Source organism: Phragmites australis, chromosome 3 (genome assembly GCF_958298935.1).
Source record: "Phragmites australis chromosome 3, lpPhrAust1.1, whole genome shotgun sequence".
In the NCBI taxonomy this organism is placed as follows: Eukaryota; Viridiplantae; Streptophyta; class Magnoliopsida; order Poales; family Poaceae; genus Phragmites; species Phragmites australis.
Genome location: NC_084923.1, coordinates 482,093 through 502,908, shown reverse-complemented (window position 1 = coordinate 502,908; position 20,816 = coordinate 482,093). Strand labels below are relative to the sequence as shown.

At 47.5% G+C, this 20,816-nt stretch overlaps 3 protein-coding genes across 3 annotated transcripts; 1 reads left to right on the top strand and 2 right to left on the bottom strand.

The window, feature by feature from the left end:
• Positions 1-3,098: 3,098 nt before the first annotated feature.
• LOC133911641 (major pollen allergen Cyn d 1-like) lies at positions 3,099-3,502 on the bottom strand. Its single transcript, XM_062353973.1, has one exon. The coding sequence runs from the start codon at positions 3,477-3,479 to the stop codon at positions 3,099-3,101; it is 381 nt and encodes a 126-aa protein (XP_062209957.1). The 5' UTR covers positions 3,480-3,502.
• Positions 3,503-5,061: 1,559 nt separating this feature from the next.
• LOC133911605 (uncharacterized) lies at positions 5,062-6,103 on the top strand. The gene is made up of 2 exons (XM_062353924.1): positions 5,062-5,193; positions 5,288-6,103. Exons 1-2 carry the CDS (start codon positions 5,062-5,064, stop codon positions 6,101-6,103), a joined length of 948 nt encoding a protein of 315 aa, XP_062209908.1.
• Positions 6,104-10,599: 4,496 nt separating this feature from the next.
• On the bottom strand, positions 10,600-11,600 carry LOC133910849 (major pollen allergen Cyn d 1-like). The gene has a single exon (XM_062353087.1). It carries the CDS (start codon positions 11,598-11,600, stop codon positions 10,773-10,775), a length of 828 nt encoding a protein of 275 aa, XP_062209071.1. The 3' UTR covers positions 10,600-10,772.
• Between the last annotated feature and the right edge of the window lie 9,216 nt (positions 11,601-20,816).

The following is a 20,816-nucleotide window of genomic DNA, read 5'->3' as shown; positions in this document are numbered from 1 at the left end:
GACTTCTAAGCCACAATGCTTGGCATGCTGCCGCCGTTGCCGCCATAAACTCAGCCTCGCAGGAAGACAAAGCAACCGTTTTCTGCTTCTACCAGTTCCATGACGCCAGGCTATCATTAATATAGAAAACCATACCTCCAGTACTTTTTCTGTCATCCATGTCACCAGCCAGATCACTATCTGTGTAGCCGGTGATCACCTCTGTTTCTCCTCCTCTGCTATACACAATACCATAATGCATGGTGCCCTTTAAATACCGAAGAATTTGCTTTACTGTCTTGTAATGCATCACCGTAGGCATTTCCATAAATATGCTTTCCACCCCGACAACAAATGAAAGATCGAGTCTTGTATGGAGTAAATAACTTAGGCAACCGATGATGCGATGATACTCAGTTGCATCAACCAATTGCCCATTTGGATCATTATGCAGCTGCGCCCTCTGTTCCATGGGGAATTTTGTGGGATTGCAATCTAGCATACTGAATTGACCAATAACCTTCTTCGCATATGTTGTTTGCTTGATTGTAATCGCCCATCTTCTTGCGCTACCTCAATCCCGAGATAGTAATTAAGCAATCCGAGATTGGTCATCTCGAACTCACTCATCATCTGCTCCTTGAATCCGATGATTTCTTCTGGACTTTCTCCTGTCACAATAAGATCATCAACATATATTCCAACAATAACTCCATGTCAGCCTGTTCCTCTTATGTATACGGTGTGATCTTGAGCACACTTCACAAATCCAAGTTGCTTTAAGATTCTATCAAGACAGATATTCCAGGCTCGTGGCGCTTGCCGAAGTCCATACAACGCCTTGCTGAGTTTGAGCACAAGATGCTCTTTGTTCTTCACTACAAATCCCTCCAGCTAGGTCATGTATACTTCCTCTTCGAGCTCACCATTTAAGAATGCTGATTTGACATCCAGATGATGAACTTGCCAACCTCGGTTGGCTGTAATAGCAAGGATGACGCGTACGGTGTCCAGCCTAGCCACCGGTGCAAACACTTCTTCGAAATCGATTCCTTGCCACTGCACATAGACCTTCGCGACCAACCTTGCCTTGTGCTTGACCACATCTCCATCTGAGTTCTTTTTCAGTTTGTAAACCCATTTGAGCCCAATTGGCTTGTGACCAGCTGGCAATGCCGTGAGAGTCTATGTCTCATTCTTCTCTATGGACTCGATCTCCTTGGCCATAGTGTCCTCCCAGACCTGCTACCCAGCGGCCTCAAGGTAGCAAGACGGCTCCTCCATCTTCACGAGCATGACCTCTTCTTCCATGTATTCATCGAGATCCACCCTTGGAGCATCTCTCATGATGTCGTCAATGTGCCTGTAGCACATAGGGCCCTCATCAGTGCTGCTTCTCCCGCTTGATAGCGGTGTGGTCCGATCATCCACTGGCAATTCAGGTGCCGGCAGCACCACTAGATTCGTGGGGGGGGAGGGGTTGGAGAGACAGCTGTCGTGCGAGATGCAGCACGTCTCCTGGTTATTGGCCCTTCCGACACTACCTCGTCGACCAACGGAGTAGATGAAGGAACTTGATCATCATGTGCTGCGAGCGTTGGCACACCTGTTGGACCACCCGCGAGTGGCACAGAGCCACCCACCACCGGCTCAGTGCTTATCGCCTCCTCGACATCAAAATCAGATGGCTCCCCGCCGCTTGTACTTGTACACCAGCTCCACTCCATGCTTTGATTGAATTTAACATCACGACTTACATTAATTTTCCCGCACCTTGGATCAAATAGACACAATTGAAAGATGATCAAACCAGTTTTGTTTTTGCAGAATCAACATAGGTAAAGATGATCAAACCAGTCTCAAGAAAGTAATTGAAATCCACACAAAATGATCCATTTAAATTGTCTCTTAAAATATTGTAACCTCGACTGCCTCCCAGACGCCTTGATCTTCCATTATCGCCTGCACGCGAATCACCCAGCTTGTGTAGTTTGTCGCTGTCAACTGCGGGTACATGAACGGCCCACCACCGCTCTCCTGCGGCACCTCACCCTAAGGTACGATTGACATCTTCACGAGTTAGTGCTGCGCACTACCGGCTCTGATACCAGATGTTGGGTTTGACAACTGGATCACGAGCGCGACCACTCCGGGTTCGCGACAACGCAAGCAACCAGGCTCCTCGACCACCCGAGCGACCAAAAGGATAGACCAGTCGTACGTGCTCAACCATGACTAGTCTAGCTATCCGCCATGTACGTGCTGCTCTCGATCACGCCGATCGACCAGCAACGCCCAGCAACTCCTGAGTTGCGTACTACTCGGTGAGAACGAACCCGCGTATCTCGACGAGAAACAAATATAACATCAAACAGCAGAAACTTGATGAGAACAATAAAACAAGACCTGCTAACTCTGAATCCTAACATGAATCATGCCATCCCATGATCCGACTCTGACTCGAACTCTATGCACATACGAACGACACTATAGCCATATACGAACCGTATACGAACTCCTTCCTTCCGCATTGGCGTGAAACGAGTCGCCGAGACCTACGACAAGGATTAAGTCCAACATTGAAAACATCTGTTCGCTGACTGACACTTGGTAGCATGGAGCCTGCCTGGTGGGGCACCCCTTTACGTATTATACTGAAAATTATCTAGCCTCATCGTTCTACTCCAAATTGTCCAGACCGCTTGGAAACTGCATAATCAAGCAATGCTTCACATCGATGCTAGAGGGTTTTGTTTTTGCAGAATCAACACAGGTAAAGATTATCAAACCAGTCTGAAGAAAGCAATTGAAATCCACACAAAATGATCCATTTAAATTGTCTCTTAAAATATTGTATCAATTGGATCCGTTACACATAATCAAAATGGCTGGTGGACAGTGGGCGCGGGAGAGCAACAACGATAGCATTGTATTTCTGCTGCTGTTTGCCCTCCTTAATTTATAAGCGCGCCTCACAAATCTCTCGGCACTTATTCTCTCTCTGTAGGGAGACGGAGGTGGATATGCAGTAGCTAGGCAAAATCAAACAATGGTAGGCAAGAATGAAGGATGCATGCAGGAGCGGAAGGGATGGAAGAATGGGGCCGGTCCCGTCCAGTTTAGCCTCCGAACTGGAGTTTGGAGTTGTAGGCGGTGCCTGCCTTCCAGTCGGCGGGGATGACGTCGTCCTCAACGCGCATGCCGCCTCCCTTCGCTGTGAGGCGGATGGACAAGGGGCCCTTGAGCGGCTTGGGGGTGTCGAGCGTCCAGATGGTGCCCGATGATTGCTTCATGGGCAGGAATTCATTGGAGCCCTTCTCCTTGACGTCCACCTCGACGATGTCGACGGCTGCGTCCTTGACCAGCAGCTTCAAGTTGTTGGGGCTGGAGCCATTCTCGACATGGAAGGCGATCTTGGTGCCCGGGGTCGCGCACCATGCGCCGCCGACCAGCAGCGCCAGTGCCACCGCCACGGCTAGCTGTGAGGAGGAGGAGGCCATTTTCAATCAATACCTTCCTAGGCTGGTGGAATTGTGATGGTGATCGATCAGCAGAGCTGCTATTTATGCACACAGCCCAGCGACCAACGCAGGGCGCACCAACATCGTCGCTGCATGCACGGTCAAGCGAGCGAGCTTGTTCAGGACAGGCATGCAACCCCTCTTTGGCTGACCGCCATCCAAGGTAACTAACCCTGTCCAGCTATTATGGTCGAGACATGTCTGCAATTAGTTAATTTAGAATCGTCCAGCGGCCTGCGTGCATGCATGATTTAATTAATTAATTAATAGTCGTACATATTTATAGATGTATTATTCGGAGTGCTCAACTACAATGAAGTGCTAAAGAAAGAATATTATAACTCCAAGAGGAAAAAGAAGATTCATTTCAGTCGATCATATAGAATGTAATCTTGGTCAATTCGGTCAGTTACACATAATCAAAAAGCCGGTGGACAGTGGGTGCGGGAGAGCAAACATGACATCATTATATTTCTGATGCTATTTGTCCTCCTTTTTAATTTATACACACCTCACAAATCTCTCGAGCACTTATTCTCTCTCTCTATATATATATATATCTGTATGGAGATGGAGATGGAGATGCAGTAGCTAGGCAAAATCAATCAATGGTAGGCTTAAGGTCCCTCGCTTTCTGCATGATGCGACACTCTCTCCCTGTCGCTTAAGGTCCCTACTCCTAAACTTGACCTTACATTCTCCTCCCTTTCACGTAGTGTTTCCAAGGAAAAATTAATAATAATGTTGAAAGCTTGTGTGTGTGTGTGTATACACATGTGCTATTTAGTAATTCTACACATTGGCTTAGAGCAGCTCAACCTAGTCCGCCTACCCAGCGACGCCAGCAGCCTAGCCTGCAGCCTAGCCTGCAGCCTGTCTAGGCACGCGCATTGTATGCATACGCTAGGTCAGGCCATGGTGGGCGGGATCGCATGGGCCAGGCCGGTTGGAGTTTGTGGCGGCTGGTTTCGATCTATTAAGTTGTGTCGAGTTCGGTCATGATCCAGGTGCAATCCGATGTGACATCTGTCAGAGGGTCCAGGACGTCGACCACGTGCTGCAATCAGTGAGTGCAGCTGGTCGTTGGATATCAGACTAACTTAGCAACCAAACGGTTAGAGATTGGCTATGTGATGACACTTGTAAATGATTGGAGAGAAGGGAGCTTCAAATCATACCTAATGTTAGACGACATGTCTACGTGCTACCTCTACATCCATCACGTCTTGCATGTCCTATACGTATACGGCAGCCATCCATCACAGCTTGCATGCCTTGCATGCCCAGGCACTGCAGCGCCATGCAATCACGCCAGGGAATCACGCGTCCAAGCTTATCGGATGTTTTCCATCTATAGCAAAACTGACTTGCATGTATCCCTGATATCTTGCTTCGATTGTAACCGTGTAATCTTATATATGCCGATCCCGGCCATAATGAAAATCATTGCGTGTTTTGCATCTGATTTGCCACGCCTTCATGGTATCAGTAAGCAGGTTAATCCTGCCGCTTCCGCCCACCTAAACCGATCGCAAGATTCCCCCTGTTGATCGCCATCTCCATGGCCAGTCCGACACGTGCAAAGCTCGCCGCCGCCGCTCAAGCCGATGCGGCCGCCCAAGTTGACGCCGAAGCCAAGGCCGTCCTTTGGGTGCAGGCGGTGGCCGTCGCAAACATTAAGACGCTCGTTCCGGTGACCCTCGATCTCCATGCCGCAAAACTTCTCGAAGTGGCGTGGCCTTTTCCAGCTTACACTTCGCAAATATGCCCTGGATGATCATATCCAGGGAGATCTCTCCGCGCCTGACGCAACATGGTCTCGCCTCGACGCCACGGTTGTCTCGTGGCTGTACAATTCCGTCTCCTCGGAGATCCTCGAGATGGTGATGATCAACGACAACCCCAACGCTGCAACCATCTGGGCAAGCATCGTTGATCTGTTTCAAAACAACAAGGAGAGCCGAGCACTTTACCTTGAGGCCGAGTTCAAAAACTTTGTCCAAGGTGATCTCTCGGTATCTGATTATTGCCACAAGATGAAGACTTTTGCTGATGCACTGGCCGACGTCGACCAACCCGTCACCGACAAGAGCCTTGTCCTCAATACCCTTCGTGGTTTGAATGACAAGTTCGCTCATCTTCGTCCCATCTTCGGCGCCCAACGTCCGTTCCCGTCGTTCCTCGACGTACAGACCACCCTGCTGCTAGAAGAGATTCACAAGAATGCCGACGCTTCCTGCCCCCTAGCTCTCCTCTCTAGCACGACTGGGATCAAGGGCTCCGGCGGCAGCCATCAGCCCACTTCCACCTCCGGCGGGTCTGATCCCGGCGCGCGCGGGTCTGGCAACTCGGGCTCCAACTCCTCCGGTGGATCTTCCTCCGGCTCCTATGGCAGCAACAATCAGCGTCATCGCAACCGTAGCGGGCATTACAATGGTGCCCAGCGATTCAACAACCGGGATGGCGCCGGTCAGAACAACCGTCGTCCCCAAGCTTCCTGGCCCACGGTGTTCAACCCTTGGACCGGAACACTCCAGCTATGGTCTGGGCCTCCCCAGGGGCAGGCAGTCCAGGCCAGTCTCCTTGGCTCACGGCCAACATAGCAGCAGCAGCATGCGCTGCATGCGCAACACGCTGCACCACCGGCACAGCAACTGGCGCCCATCCCTGCTCCGACTGGTCCGACTCCCTATACCCCGTGGCAGCAGTGGCCGACCACTCCCACGGTGTCCTTGCCGTCCTGGGATCAGCAATCCCTCATCAACGCCTTCAACACCATGATGATGGCTCCACCGGCAAACTCCAACTGGTTCATGGACTCGGGCGCCACCGCTCACATGACCTCCGATACTGGTACACTCTCCTCCTCCTCCCCCCCCCCCTCTAGTCATACACCCACAAATATCATCGTCGGTAATGGGTCTCTGCTACCCGTTGCCTCCACCGGTCATAAATCTTTTCCCAACTCTGTGCGTCCATTTCATCTCCACAATGTTCTTGTCGCACCTCATATAGTTAAAAACTTGATCTCTGTCCGCAAGTTTACAACTGATAATCATTGTTCTATCAAATTTGATCCTTTTGGTCTTTCCGTGAAGGATCTTCGCACCAAGAACATAATCATCAGGTGCAATAGCTCGGGGGATCTCTACCCTTTCTGGCCTTCGGTAGCCCCTCCCCCTTGCGCTCTTGCGACCTCCACCTCCGTAATGTTGTGGCACCACCGTCTGGGACATCTCGGTCGTCAGTGCCTCTCCCATTTAGCCTCCCTTCTACCATGTAATAAAATTGTACACGATGATGCTATTTGCCATGCTTGTCAACTCGGCCGCCATGTTCGTCTTCCATTTTCGGATTCCGTTTCTAAAACTACAGTGTGTTTGATCTTATACATTGTGACTTGTGGACGTCTTCTGTTCAAAGTGTCTCAGGTTTTAAGTATTATCTTGTCATCCTTGATGATTTTACTCATTACTTGTGGACATTCCCTCTCTGCCTCAAGTCCGATGTGTTTCCTACTCTCACACAGTTCTTCGCCTATGCCAACACTCAGTTTAACACTCGCATTAAAGGCATCCAATGCGACAATGGCCGCGAGTTTGACAATGCCTCATCCCGCACATTCTTTCTTACAAATGGGGTTGCTCTTCGCCTCTCCTGTCCTTACACATCCCAACAAAATGGCAAGGCTGAACGTGTCATTCGTTCCACAAATGACATCGTTTGGTCCCTTCTATTCCAAGCTAGCATGCCTCCCCCCTACTGGGTCGAGGAGCTCCATACTGCCACATACCTTCTCAACCGCCACCCCACTAAAGCTCTTTCATCCGGTACACCGTTCGCTGCCCTTTATGGTCAGCCACCCCCTCTCGATCACCTCCGAGTCTTTGGATGCCTTTGTTTTCCTAACCTTTCTGCCACTGCCCCTCACAAACTTGCTCCCCGCTCCACTCCTTGCGTGTTCCTTGGCTATCCGGCAAACCACAAAGGCTACCGCTACCTAGATCTCTCTACACAGCGCGTTATCATCTCTCGTCACGTCATTTTTGACAAGACATCTTTTCCGTTTGCCTCTTGCCAACTGGCTCCTCAAGAACACGACCTTGATTTTCTCTCTTCACCAGAAAATCCAACCGCCCCACCCGTGCCATTTCCCACGGTCCCGGCCCCTTCACATACCGTACCTGTGCCTCATGCGCTCGTGCCTCCAAACGACACTACTACACCGCTGCAGCTCTCCCCTTTGCCCAGTGAACCAAATCACCTTGCCGCGACCGCGCCTGCTCACACTGCGCCGCCTACCGCCCCTGAGCATGCTGCACTCGCGCCTGCACAACCACTTGCCTCGTTGCCTCCCGCCGCTGTGCCGATTCCACCAGTGGCTAACGACCACGCTATGCGCACCCGCGGCAAAAGTGGGTTCTGGCAGCCGCTGCAACGCACAAATCTTCATGCTGAGCCTCTCTCCCCCATCCCAAAGATGTACCGCTCTGCCCTTCATGATCCACATTGGCGCGAAGCTATGCACTCCGAGTACGATGCTCTCCGTGCCAATCACTCCTGGGATCTTGTACCTCGTCCTCCCGATGCAAATGTTGTGACCGGCAAGTGGATCTTCTGCCACAAACTAAAGCCAGATGGCTCTTTGGACCGGTACAAGGCTCGTTGGGTTCTCCGCGGTTTCACCCAACAGGAAGGCATCGATTTCTCAGAAACTTTCAATCCTATGGTTAAACCGGCCACCATTCGCACTGTTCTCACTTTGGCTATTTCCAGTGATTGGCCGGTACACCAACTCGATGTAAAAAATGCCTTCCTCCATGGTTCTTTGGTTGAGACTGTCTATTCCCAGCAGCCTGCTGGGTTCCTTGACTCCGCGCATCCCGACTACGTGTGTCGCTTAAACCGCTCTCTCTATGGTCTTAAGCAGGCACCGCACGCTTGGTTCAGTCGCTTTACCACATTCTTGCTCTCTCTTGGCTTTGTCGGATCAAAGGCAGACACATCTCTTTTCATCTACAAAAGAGGTTCAGATGTTGTTTACCTTCTTTTGTATGTTGATGACATTATTCTAACTGCGTCCACATCGGCTATTCTTCACTGGACCATCTCCTCTCTCCAGCAAGAATTTGCCATGACCGACATGGGTGCACTCCATTTTTTTTCTTGGCATGACTGTCACTCGCGATGCCACTGGCATGTTCCTCTCTCAGCGCCACTATGTCGCTGAAATACTTGATTGTGCGGGCATGTCTTCGTGCAACCCGTGCGCCACCCCAGTCGACACTCGTGCTAAGCTCCTGGCATCTGGTCCTCCTGTTGCGAACCCCACTCAATACCGCAGCATTGCAGGTGCTCTCCAGTACCTGACTTTCACTTGACCAGATATTGCTTACGCCGTTCAGCAGGTATGCCTTCATATGCATGACCCCCGGGAGACTCATCTGAACTTGGTGAAGCGCATTCTCCGCTATCTCAAGGGCACAATGTCCTTCGGTCTGCGTCTCCACCGCACGAATCCTACCTCCCTTGTTGCCTACTCGGATGCAGACTGGGCTGGCTGCCCGGACACTCACAAGTCTACTTCTGGCTATGCAGTGTTCCTCGGCGACAGCCTCGTCTCCTGGTCCTCCAAACGGCAGCACACGATGTCGCGCTCCAGCGCTGAGGCAGAATACCGAGCTGTTGCCAATGCTGTTGCGGAACCATGCTGGCTTCGCCAACTCTTGCATGAGTTACACCGCCCTCTACGTCGCGCCACCATCGTCTACTGCGACAACGTCTCCGCCATGTACCTCTCCAACAACCCGGTCCAGCACCAACGCACGAAGCACATCGAGATCGATCTTCACTTTGTGCATGAACGTGTCGGACTAGGCGACGTCAAGGTGCTCCATGTCCCGACCACTCAACAGTTCGCGGACATCTTCACAAAGGGGTTACCGGCGGCGACCTTCGGCGAGTTTCGCTCCAGCCTGAGCGTCCGTGACGCTTCCGCTCCGACTGCGGGGGGGTGTTAGACGACACATCTACGTGCTGCCTCCACATCCGTCACGGCTTGCATGTCCTATACGTATACGGCAGCCATCCATCACGGCTTGCATGCCTTGCATGCCCAGGCAGTGCAACGCCATGCAATCATGCCAGGGAATCACGCGTCCAAGCTTATCGGATGTTTTTCATCTATAGCAAAACTGACTTGCATGTATCCCTGATATCTTGCTTCGGTTGTAACCGTGTAATCCTATATATGCCGAACCCGGCCATAATGAAAATCATTGCGTGTTTTGCATCTGATTTGCCACGCCTTCACCTAAAGTGATTGAGATGTTGTGAGAAGCTGGAAAAGAGGATTTTGGTCTCCCAGATTGCTGTTCATCGCCAATGTTGTATGACAGTACGAGAGTCTGAGAAGGATTAGGCTAAATGACAACAGCTCGTGGGATTGATAAGAAATATTACAGTATTGTAATGCCATTATGAAGTTAGTGTCACTTAAGTTTATGCTCATGTTTTCACCATTTTATTCATGCCTTGAATGCAGAAGGGGTTGGTGCAGTAAGCCAATAACTCGCCTACTTGGATGCCACTTTTTCTATATAAAAAATGTAGCATGGCAATACGGATATTGAAATTGCATAGACTGAACCTTCTGGATCAGGGATTTCAACTTCGGTTTATAATTCTTTTCGTGGAATTTCGATGAAATTTTAATGCCTCTTGTGGATAACCTCATCATGGTTGAGCTCCCTGGCCTGATGAATGGACGATTCATCCCCGATTTGATTTCTGTCGCTTTATTCCATCAAACGGATAACTCGCTTGCCTTTGGTATTTTCTTGTGAAGATGCCAAAGAATCGAGAGAATTTTATTAGCTACTTTCACCGGTCTTGTGATCTAACAAAAGATCAAGGATACACGTGCAGCTGAAGAAAGAATATAACTTCAAGAGGGAAAAAAAGATTCATTTCAGTCGATCTTTTATAATGTAACCTTGTCAATTCGAGCGGTTACACATAATCAAAAAGCCGGTGAACAGTGGGTGCGGGAGAGCAAAAACGACAGCATTATATTTCTGCTGCTATTTGTCCTCCCCTTTAATTTATACACACCTCACAAATCTCTCGGACACTTATTCTCTCTCTATATATCTGTCTGGAGACGGAGATGGAGATGTAGTAGCTAGGCAAAATCAATCAATGGTAGGCAAGATGCCTATATATCTGTATGGAGCGGAAGGGATGGAAGAATAGGGCCGATGCCCGTCCAGTTTAGCCCCCGAACTGGAGTTTGGAGTTGTAGGCGGTATCTGCCTTCCAGTCGGCGGGGATGACGTCGTCCTCAACGAGCTTGCCGCCTCCCTCGGCGGTGAGGCGGATGGACAAGGGGCCCTTGAGCGGCTTGGGGGTGTCGAGCCTCCAGATGGTGCCCCACGAGTGCTTCATGGGCAGGAACTCATTGGAGCCCTTCTCCTTGACGTCCACCTCAACGATGTTGCCATCGCCGGCGACGTTCTTGACGAGCAGCGCCAGGTAGTTGGGGTTGGAGCCTTTCTCGACGTGGAAGGCGATCTTGGTGCCCGCCGGGTACTCGCACTTGACGCGGCGGAACTGCATGTCGATCTCTCCCGCCTTGCGCAGCTTCTCCTCCTGGCCCTTCTTGGCCATGGCGCCGAAGGCCTTGCCGGCCAGGTCGAAGTGGTATCTGGCGATGTGCTCGTAGTTCATGTCGGTGATGTAGACGACGACCGGCTCGCCGGAGCACTCGGCGGGCTTGTCACACTTGATCTCGAAGCAGGAGCCGCAGCCGAGGCCGTCCTTGAAGATGGGCTCGTTGCCGCACGATGTCATGCCGCTGAAGGGAGGCTTGTCCACGTCCTTGTAGCCGCACGCACCACCTTTGTCGTCAGGGGCAAAGCCCGCGGGATTGGAGCCGTACCACGTCCCCTTGGCTTCCAGCCACTTGCTGTCGATGGTGGTCGTGATGTTGGGGCCTGGGGGAACGTTGGGCGCGCACCACGCGCCGCCGACCAGCAGCGCCAGTGCCACCACCGCCGCCAGCTGCGAGGAGGAGGAGGAGGAGGAGGAGGAGGAGGCCATTTTCACTCAATTCCTTCCTAGCTAGGCTGGGATTCGTGGTGATGATCGATCGCCGGGGCTGGTATTTATACACACAGCCCAGCGACCAACGCAGGGCTCGTCCCTGCATGCACGGTCAATCGAACGAGCTTGTTCAGGACAGGCATCTGCGGCTGACCGCCATCCGAGGTAACTAACCCTCTCCTGCTCGTGGACGAGCGGCAGACGAGAAGAGAGGACATCGATGAGGGATGCCGCATGCACGACGTAGCAGCCAACTACTGGAAGTTCTCCTCCAATTACGTTATTAACCAGCTAAGGGAACTTTCTTTTGTAATGTAACCTTTGGAACTTATTCGGTCAACTATTGGAACTTTTGTACAATAACATTTGGAACCCATTCAACCAACTACGGGAACTTTCTTTTGTAATATGTGGAACTTTTGCGCTCGGACCTGGGTGCTTCGGATTGTTTAGCGCTACCGAGAGAACATCATGTTTCCTAACTTTAGTGAAAGAATCTCGGCTAGTTTTGACTACCTTTTCTTTTACTTATTTTGCAATTGACTGGGTTTCATTATTTCTAAATGTGATTTGTCTGCTTTCAGACAGCTCACCTCTTACACGCAAATATGATCGTGATTGTCCCGAGAATTGCAACCAAGGATTCTTGCGGCCTTCCTTGACTAACTTTTCATCATCTGTTTGCCATTTTGCCCTTTCCCCCATGTTTCTGTAATTGTGTTTGTTCACAGCCTGAAGCTGCTTCTCCTCACTCTCCTATTTGAACTGCTATAAGTTCTTCATCTGCACAAAAGATTCACAATCTTCGGCTTTCAAGTGTTTGTAGCTCTCGAAGGGCACCACCCCTTTAGCCAAGTACCAATTAGCAAGCTTGCTCTTAAAGTTTTGATGAAGTTTCGTGATCGCTTTCGTTGCTGCCTTGACCACAACATTCATTTGACGCTCACTCATATTTTCAGGGTACTCCAAATACTCCTTGATGTCATTATCGAACAAGTCCATCTTCGCTTTGTCACTGAGGTCATCGAACTTAGTCGTTTTTTTTACCCACTCCCGAGCAATGAGCCTTACGACCATCCAGAATCTATTCAAGGCCTTTTTTTTCGTAGGTATCCCGTCTGCATCGATTCCCATGACGATAACCTTGTCTGTCAACCATTGTGTTTGTGTCCTTGGCTTTCGAGCTCGTACACCACTACCAGCTGTCTGACTTGGAGAATGCACTTCCTCACAACCATGTGACGTGTCAGAGGATGCTGTCAAAGATGTGTTGGGAGCATAAGGTTGTGGCGTAGATGATCGACGCGGAGATCTTTTCACCCTCTACATAGAAAACAAGAAGAGTTAACATAAACAAAAAATATTCCTCTATTTAAAAAGTATAAAATGTATTGACTCATCTCAATACCTCTTTGGAGGGATCGTAGTCGGGGCTACTTGCCCGACGTCAGCTCTCCCGATTACACGGAACAGGGCTCGGGTTGTGCCACGAGTGCTCGCTTTCGCTGCTGTTGGAGGAGAATGACGGGTGCAAGCTTGGGCTCTGATCTGACCTCCTGCTTGCATCCACCCTATCTTGTACAGGAGCGCCCTCTAGTGTTAGCATCCTCTGTGCTTATGGTTTCTTAGGGGTGATAGTCCTCTTCTGCCCCCATAGTATTTAATTGACCATTAGATTATTGTTTACCTAGAAAACAACATAGTGGATGGATCACTGAAATTATATCACAGATGTCCACTAAACCACAAGTTCTATCATATTTCATATAACTTCTGTGTATCACAAAAATGATGTTAGACTACTACATGTATATGTATATATAATCTTTAATATTTGGAATAATACATATTTATAGATTGCAGAATTGAAGGCAGTCTCTTTACAGGTACTATAACCTTTGTGTGTGGAAGAGGAATTGAAGGAGAGAAAATGCAAGGATCACAGGGCTGATCTTGTTGATCTATCCACCTTTATGAAATTTTCACATGCACTATTTGTAGTTCATTAACAAATAAAATAATATTGATTTTTATAAAGGGACAATATTAAAGGAAAGGTATGTTGACTCTATTCGGAGAAGGTTCGAGAATTACCAAGCAAAAAATTGCTACCCAAATTCAATAGTAGGCAATAACACAGTACACATACACCAAAATTCATCACAAGCAAAAATTGAATAGTAGGCAATAATTCTACTTCCGAATAAATCTAGGCATGCCAATTTTGTCGCAGCTAGAACAATCTTATATTTGTAAGAAACTGTTGTAAGTAATGTGATAAGAAGAGCATGGATACAATCCCACATATATTATTAAGATAGCAAAACAACACATAGACATTAAACATGATCTTACATGAATGTGTAAATAGTTCAAATGTAAAAGCACCATCAAGAAGATGTAATAAGAATTGCTCCCAGATGTTTCACAATAGCTGGCCCCAGAACAACAAGGTTCTGCTCCCTAACTAATCACTAGACACATCAAGAACTGGACATGAAACTAAGATCACACATAGATATAGAAGGCTGGCTGTGTTGGCGGTGGCCTACAAGTTCTTCTGGCTACCAGCGGAGGATTGATCGGAGAGAAGCTTGTAAATGATTGGAAAGAAGGGAGCTTCAAATCGTACCTAAAGCAGTTGAGATGTGGTAGGAAGCTGGAAAAAAATGAGGATTTCGGTCTCCCGAATTATTGTTTATTGCCAGTGTTGTATGATAGTATGACACGATGAAAAGGATTAGGCTAAATGACACGGTCCGTGGAATTGGTAAGAAATATTACGGTAATGTAATGCCATTATGAAGTTAGTAACTTATGTGTCTCTAAAGCCTATGGGATTGACACGATGAAAAGCATTATGAAGTTAGAGTCACTTAAGGACCTTCTAGATTCCACTAGTATGCAACACTAGTTTTCAGAGATGTGTAATTATAGTTTCTTGCACAATTGTGACCTCAGTTTTTTTCTAATTGGTGACAAAGATTCGGGTTGCATGATGGCTCATCAAAGAAGATGCCTTCGTTGAATCTCAGCTGCAACTGGCTAAAATACCAATTAACCCTGTTCAACGGTGGAACCCCTCTCTTCCAGACAGTAGATGTAAGTCCTCATGCCCCTATGCTGTGTTTGGTATATGTCCCATTTCATTCACACCAGCATAGTAGTTTTTGAAGAGAAAAGTAGGAGTAGCATTGCAGGGGAGGGGGGAATTGAGGTGCAATTGGTTTTGAATAGGTTCATACTCTTTGTCTTGTTCACTAAGCTTGTTGGCTGGTACGGCGCATGTTTTTATAATTTAAAAAAAAAACACTGAAGCCATCTTTTATCTATAGTACACAGTCATTTAGCTGCCATAGTTTCATTGTATCCCTATTTTGAATGGTGTGCTTGACAGTCTGTATCTTAACAGGTCAGGCTCCTAATGAGGATGTTTGAGCGCAAATTTCAGCATCTAGCAAGTTCGGTGCATAAGATGGGGATGGTACTATACTCGGTGAAAAATGATGTTATGCAGTTAAATAGAGCCATGAAGGAAGCATCATTAGACTGTAAGTCCCCCTAATAGCTACTTCACTCCCAATCACAAGCGACTGCAGCAATTTCTGTTTGTTCAGGAGCTTCCGCACTCAAATTATGTTCTTACTCAGCATCATGTTCAGCTGGAAGCATACAGCAAAAGGTTGTTCTTCTAGACAATTCACTTTAGAAAATTGTAAGGATAACTGATGCTTCAGTCCTTTCTTCTACTATTTTTTATCTTCACAGACAACAAAGTTTGATTTATTTGCTCATGCTATCACAGCTTAAGGGACAAGATGATCTTAAAGCACTTGCTGAGAGCAGCACCAAAAGCAATGCTGATCAGCTGAGTGTTCTGAACTCCCACTCCAGCAAATTGGACGAGATATCCTCGACCCTTTCAGTCTGGTCGAAACAATACAGGCAGATTTAAGGCAACCGCAGAGTGACATCTTCAGAATTTTTACAAAAGAGATGGTGGCAAATTTCTAAGTTTCTTCTGCTATGAATCAGAGCTAGTTTAGATACAAATCCAATAGGTTCGTTTGTCTTTAGGGTTTTTCTGATGGTTGGCATATGCACACAACTACAGAAGTAATTGTCATGCCGACTTGCTGGTCTGTGAAGTTCTGTTATCTCAATACGTGTCCATTCGGTTCATGCTCATATAAACATACAAGTTAGCTCAAATTTGGAGATGAATTAAAACATATGGACGATCGTGTATACCTTTTTGCATTCTGAAACCATGTCACTTGGTCTGCTGAAAGAAACCAATGTGGTGCCACTGTTTGATCTAAACTAGCTGATCTTTGTCTCTCTGTGCAGGGGATTGTTAGAGCTAACAGAAGTCTCAACAGTAGGTCATCTGCAATGCAAATGCCGCAATTATGTATTGATTATTAAAGTAATCGAAGTTGAAATTTCACCAGTATCCTCCTCTCTCAGTTCTTTCTTTTTCGTCTGGGCTGAAGGACCAGTGCTGCACAACCAACCGAAGGCCCCTATGAACCAACTACCGGTAGCAGATGAAAGGCCCCAGGCGAACCAAACACCAGTGGCTTCTCTGGTGAGCCAAACACCGGTAGCAAAAGAAACTTACAGCAGATTGAGGCACTAATGAAGTGATTTTATTTTTTATTCTTGCAATGAAAATTGAGTAACAATACAGTACAGAGGCCCAAGAATGAAGCTCAGACCTGCAGTGCAAGCAAGCCCAGGAAGCATGGCTTGTCGAAAAGATGATGGCGAGCAAACCGAGGAGCGGCGCGGGGCGGAGGATGGCGAGCTTGATGACGCCACTGCGGAATCCGGCGTCGACGGAGACGCCTCGAGGTCTGGAAGGATACAAAGAAGCAACCAAAAGGTAGGGCTGATTTTCCCCCACGTGTCAGATCGGATGGTCGTAACGGCGTGACGACGTGGCTCACTGAGGGTTCAGAATTAAAATACGATCGGATGATCGTATTTTAACATGTATTTATGAGGCCATGCACTTCATCAATCTACTCCGTCGATCAAATTGAAGGAAGCATTGAACCTATTTAATTTCCTTGAGGATAATAACTGATCATTTGGTATATGGACATCATTCTAGATTTGTATCGTACATACTATATATACAAACATGGAAACACTATTATGCACGTAGGGTGTAGAATAATATTTTACACATGGACCAACCAGCTTCCTAATCTCATGCCCGATCGATCACGACTACACCGCCCATGCTTGATTGCAGTATCATTGTCCCCGTATCGACCAAGCACGACCTCGTGTTCTCCAACCCAACTCACGACCACAACCCCAGACATGACTCCCCTCGTCCGACTGCTTCGACCTACCTGCACCCGTTCATGCCTCTTGCGAGCTCCCACCTCCTTGCACCTAGTTGCACCGCCTCCGCGTCGTGGAAATAGGCCCGCTTTCTTCTATGCACAGCTCCCATGCCCAAGCTCCTCTCTTCTTCCCTGCACCTCACCACTTCTGCTGCTAGATCAGGCCGCCCACCATCCTGCTCTTGCATCGCACTCCTAGTAGCAACGTCGCACCTCCCTGCCTGCAACTCTAGCTCTAGCGATGTCTGCACCTTCACAAGCCCCATGTTCATGACCGACGGTGCAAAAAGGGAGGAATTTGAAACTGGGCTAACAACGGCTGACACAAAACTAAGGGGAGGAATCGGATCTACACCTACAGAAGACAGGCTATCCAGGATTTGGACAATAATGGCGAGGTATGTGGATTGGGGTTATGGGGATCAGTTATCGATTTTGGTTTACCAAGGTTGAAGACAAAAGTGCTAGGAAGTTCAAGTATTGAATCATTAAAACATGAACTACTAAACGCTGAAGGCTAGAATTACTGAATCTTTTTGCTATGACATCATTGATAACTACTAAAACTTGCAGATGGCACCATAGCGTAGTGGCAAAGCTCCAAGTGTGAGCCGAGCCGACGGTGGTTGGATCCCCTGTTCTGCACACCCCTGTAGAGGCCTCCAATGAAGGTCGGGTAAGGGGGGCCTTCGTCTAAAAATTAAATAAATAAATAATTACTGAAACCTAGAAAGGGGGGTCTACTGAATCCACAAACTACTAAATGTAGGACAAGCCAAACTACTTAATAATGGAATGAAGATTACTGAGTAAATTACTATGATTTTTAGGTCTCCAACTCATGATAAATTTCTTCAGTAATTCTTCAGTATAACTACTAAAGAAAAAGGAAGGATGACTACCTAATCATAGTAAAATTCTCCGGTATAACCCTACACTACTACTGAAGGAAATATGATTTCTACTAAAGAAAAAAAAACTACTAAAGGACTATTGATCCGTAAATTTCTTCAGTAGGAAGATAGAGTGAACTACTAAACTCATAAATATAAGGATGAACTACTGAATTTAATCCTAGCAATTATAGAAAATCTCCACTAGAATCCTTTTCAAAGGATTCAATAGTAATATTATTCGGACAAGTTTTTATCATCAAGAAATATTAGTTTTTCTTCAGTAATCATTTCAATCCTTTCGGTAAAAAGAGAATTCTCAGTAATTGGATCTTCTTCTTCCTCCTTATGCTTGGTAACTCGCCCCATCTTCCTCCTCACCACTCGAAGCATAGCTACTGAACCGAGTTTGGCCATGGAGGGAGCTAGCTCGCAGGGGATGGAGTTGGGCCACCGAGAGGAGGAGCCAGCCATCGGGGGAGGGAGCGGAGTCACTAGGGGCTTCAACGAGCTGCCATGGAGGGAGCAAGGTTGCCAACGCTAGGAAAGGAGATCTGCCATCAGGATCCAAGCCTCCTTCACCGCAAGGCTCTGATCGTACACCCCTCAACGGAGGAGTTGGGCGTAGATCGCCAGCGGTGCTTCTCCTGCTCCACTCTACTTCACCTCTGCTCAGTTCTATGCCTCTGGTCGCGAGTCAGGAGGAAGCACATAGGGGAGAAGAGAAGAGGATGTGGTTGTGGTTGGCTTTGCACGCGGAGGGTGGGATCAAGGAGTTGGTTGGGTTCAACCAGAATTATTCTACACCCTAGGTGCAGTATATATATATACGGTGAGGCTATTCTGCGCACGTCCCGACCGAGCCATCCTTCCTCCCCGTGCAGTTACAACATGGTGAGCATTGCAATGTTGCAGTTACAATATGGTAGTCACTCTAGTTACAACATGTAGAACATTGTAGTTACAACATGATAAATTGCAACGTTGCTTGTTGAAATACAACATGTAGAACTGAGTTACAACATGTTAAGCATTGCAGTATTGTAGTTACAACCTGATGAACACTACAGTTACAACATGGTAGATAATCTAGTTATAACATGTGTAACCACTTTATGCCTGTAGTTACAATCACTCTATACTACATGTTGTAACTCATTTATGTAGGCCCACGGGATGGGAACGCATTTGGTCATCTAGTAGGCCCACAGGGTGGTGGGTGGTAGCACTTTCAGTTGTGTGAGGCTAGCGCGCACGTCAGATCTTCTTTGATTGCGTGAGGCTGGCTCGGTCGGGCGTACGCGAGTGCATGCACGCTACACATAGGCACATAATATGACGCAACGTAGTTCACCTCTACCTACACCCCCAGTTACGATCCTAAACTTAGTACAGTTACGATCCACAAGATATCAGTTGCTACAAATATATATAATCGTAATTATGTACTTTTTATCATGTGATCGTAACTTGTTTATTTCTGTGCACCCACGGTTACAAAAGAAATATAGTTATGATTCATAAGATAGCTCAGTTACTACAAATATATATGATCATAATTCAGATACCTTCTCTAGTCGTAATTATATATTTTTTTATCATATATTCGTAACTGACTATTTTATGAGTCATAATTGACAGTATTTTAAGTCACCATGTGTATATATACGTGTGTGGTGCTGGTATCCTCAATCACCACTCAGTGTGCATTTTCTTACCATTTCCGTACCATTGTTTGTTGTGATGCCTGCAAGACGAGCAACCGCTCGGCCTCGGATTCATCGCCCCTGAATGCAGTGAGTTAGAAGAGACTCGAGGGAACTAGGCAGTATACTAAATCTATTTATGGTGACGTCTACGTACAGCATCAGTTATATGAAAATATGAAGACACCCAAATAGCACTACTGTACCACCACCATATATATATATATATATATTTGATAGTCCCTCTAGGTAAAGAAAATGGGGTAGGAAAACCATAGTGCAACAACGGTAGTGGTTTGGTCGGGAAGGCCAACCAGTTTGAAGAAAGTATCCTTGCAATTCCTTTTCTTCAAAATGGTCATTTGCAAGTTGCATCAGAAATGGACAAATGGTCAAGCTGATACTGAATGCGGAAGGGAGCGGCCGTAACCACAGGCTTAAGCCACGTTCTATCTTGCACTCCAGTGCAGTGCGCAGCAGGCAAGACAACACGATGGAATACAACTTATCAGAACCCCCCCCCCCCCCCTAACTCATATCTAAGCTTCAGGCTTGAGAGTAAAATCACCTATGAAAAAGAGTGCCATTGGTTTCTGAACCAGCAACATAGACTATCCATTGAATTGTCTATCCGTTGTTTATACTGCTACATTCTAAATTATCCAAATGAATTTAGTAGTGACAGATTCTTCTTGTTAAAACAGTCTCCTCGTAAAATGACGTCCCACACTATGGTAAACAGATTGACAAAATCCTGACCTGATACGCCATTACTTACTCGTAGCTGTTGGTGCTCCTCGCTGTCGGCGGATAGCAAGGAAAGTTTGATGCCATCCGGATCCGTGCATATCTGACATTTGACACAATGGACCTGCCTGCCTATTGGCTTTTCCCAACAGAGCCATACAAAAACGTCCTCCTTCCAGTATCTATATCTCCTGCAAATTGCAAATTGCCTTCCGATATCCTTAAGGCTTACCCGGGGATCAATTCAGATGTAGTGTGGCTAGACCGATCCTCAAGAGTCAAGCCCCACAAGATTCTATCATTGCTACAGGCTTAGCGCACAATTACCAAAGGTAGCTCTGGATCGGCTGTTGCCTGCAGCTACCCACTGCCTGCCACTTTTTCTGCCGAAAAGCGAGCAAGGGGTGGGGGAACGGCACAGCAACACACCGGCCAAAAGAGCATTTTGCTTGTGCATGGCATGTGGTGGGATTCAACGGCGCCATAGCTGCTGCCCCACCTGGTTGG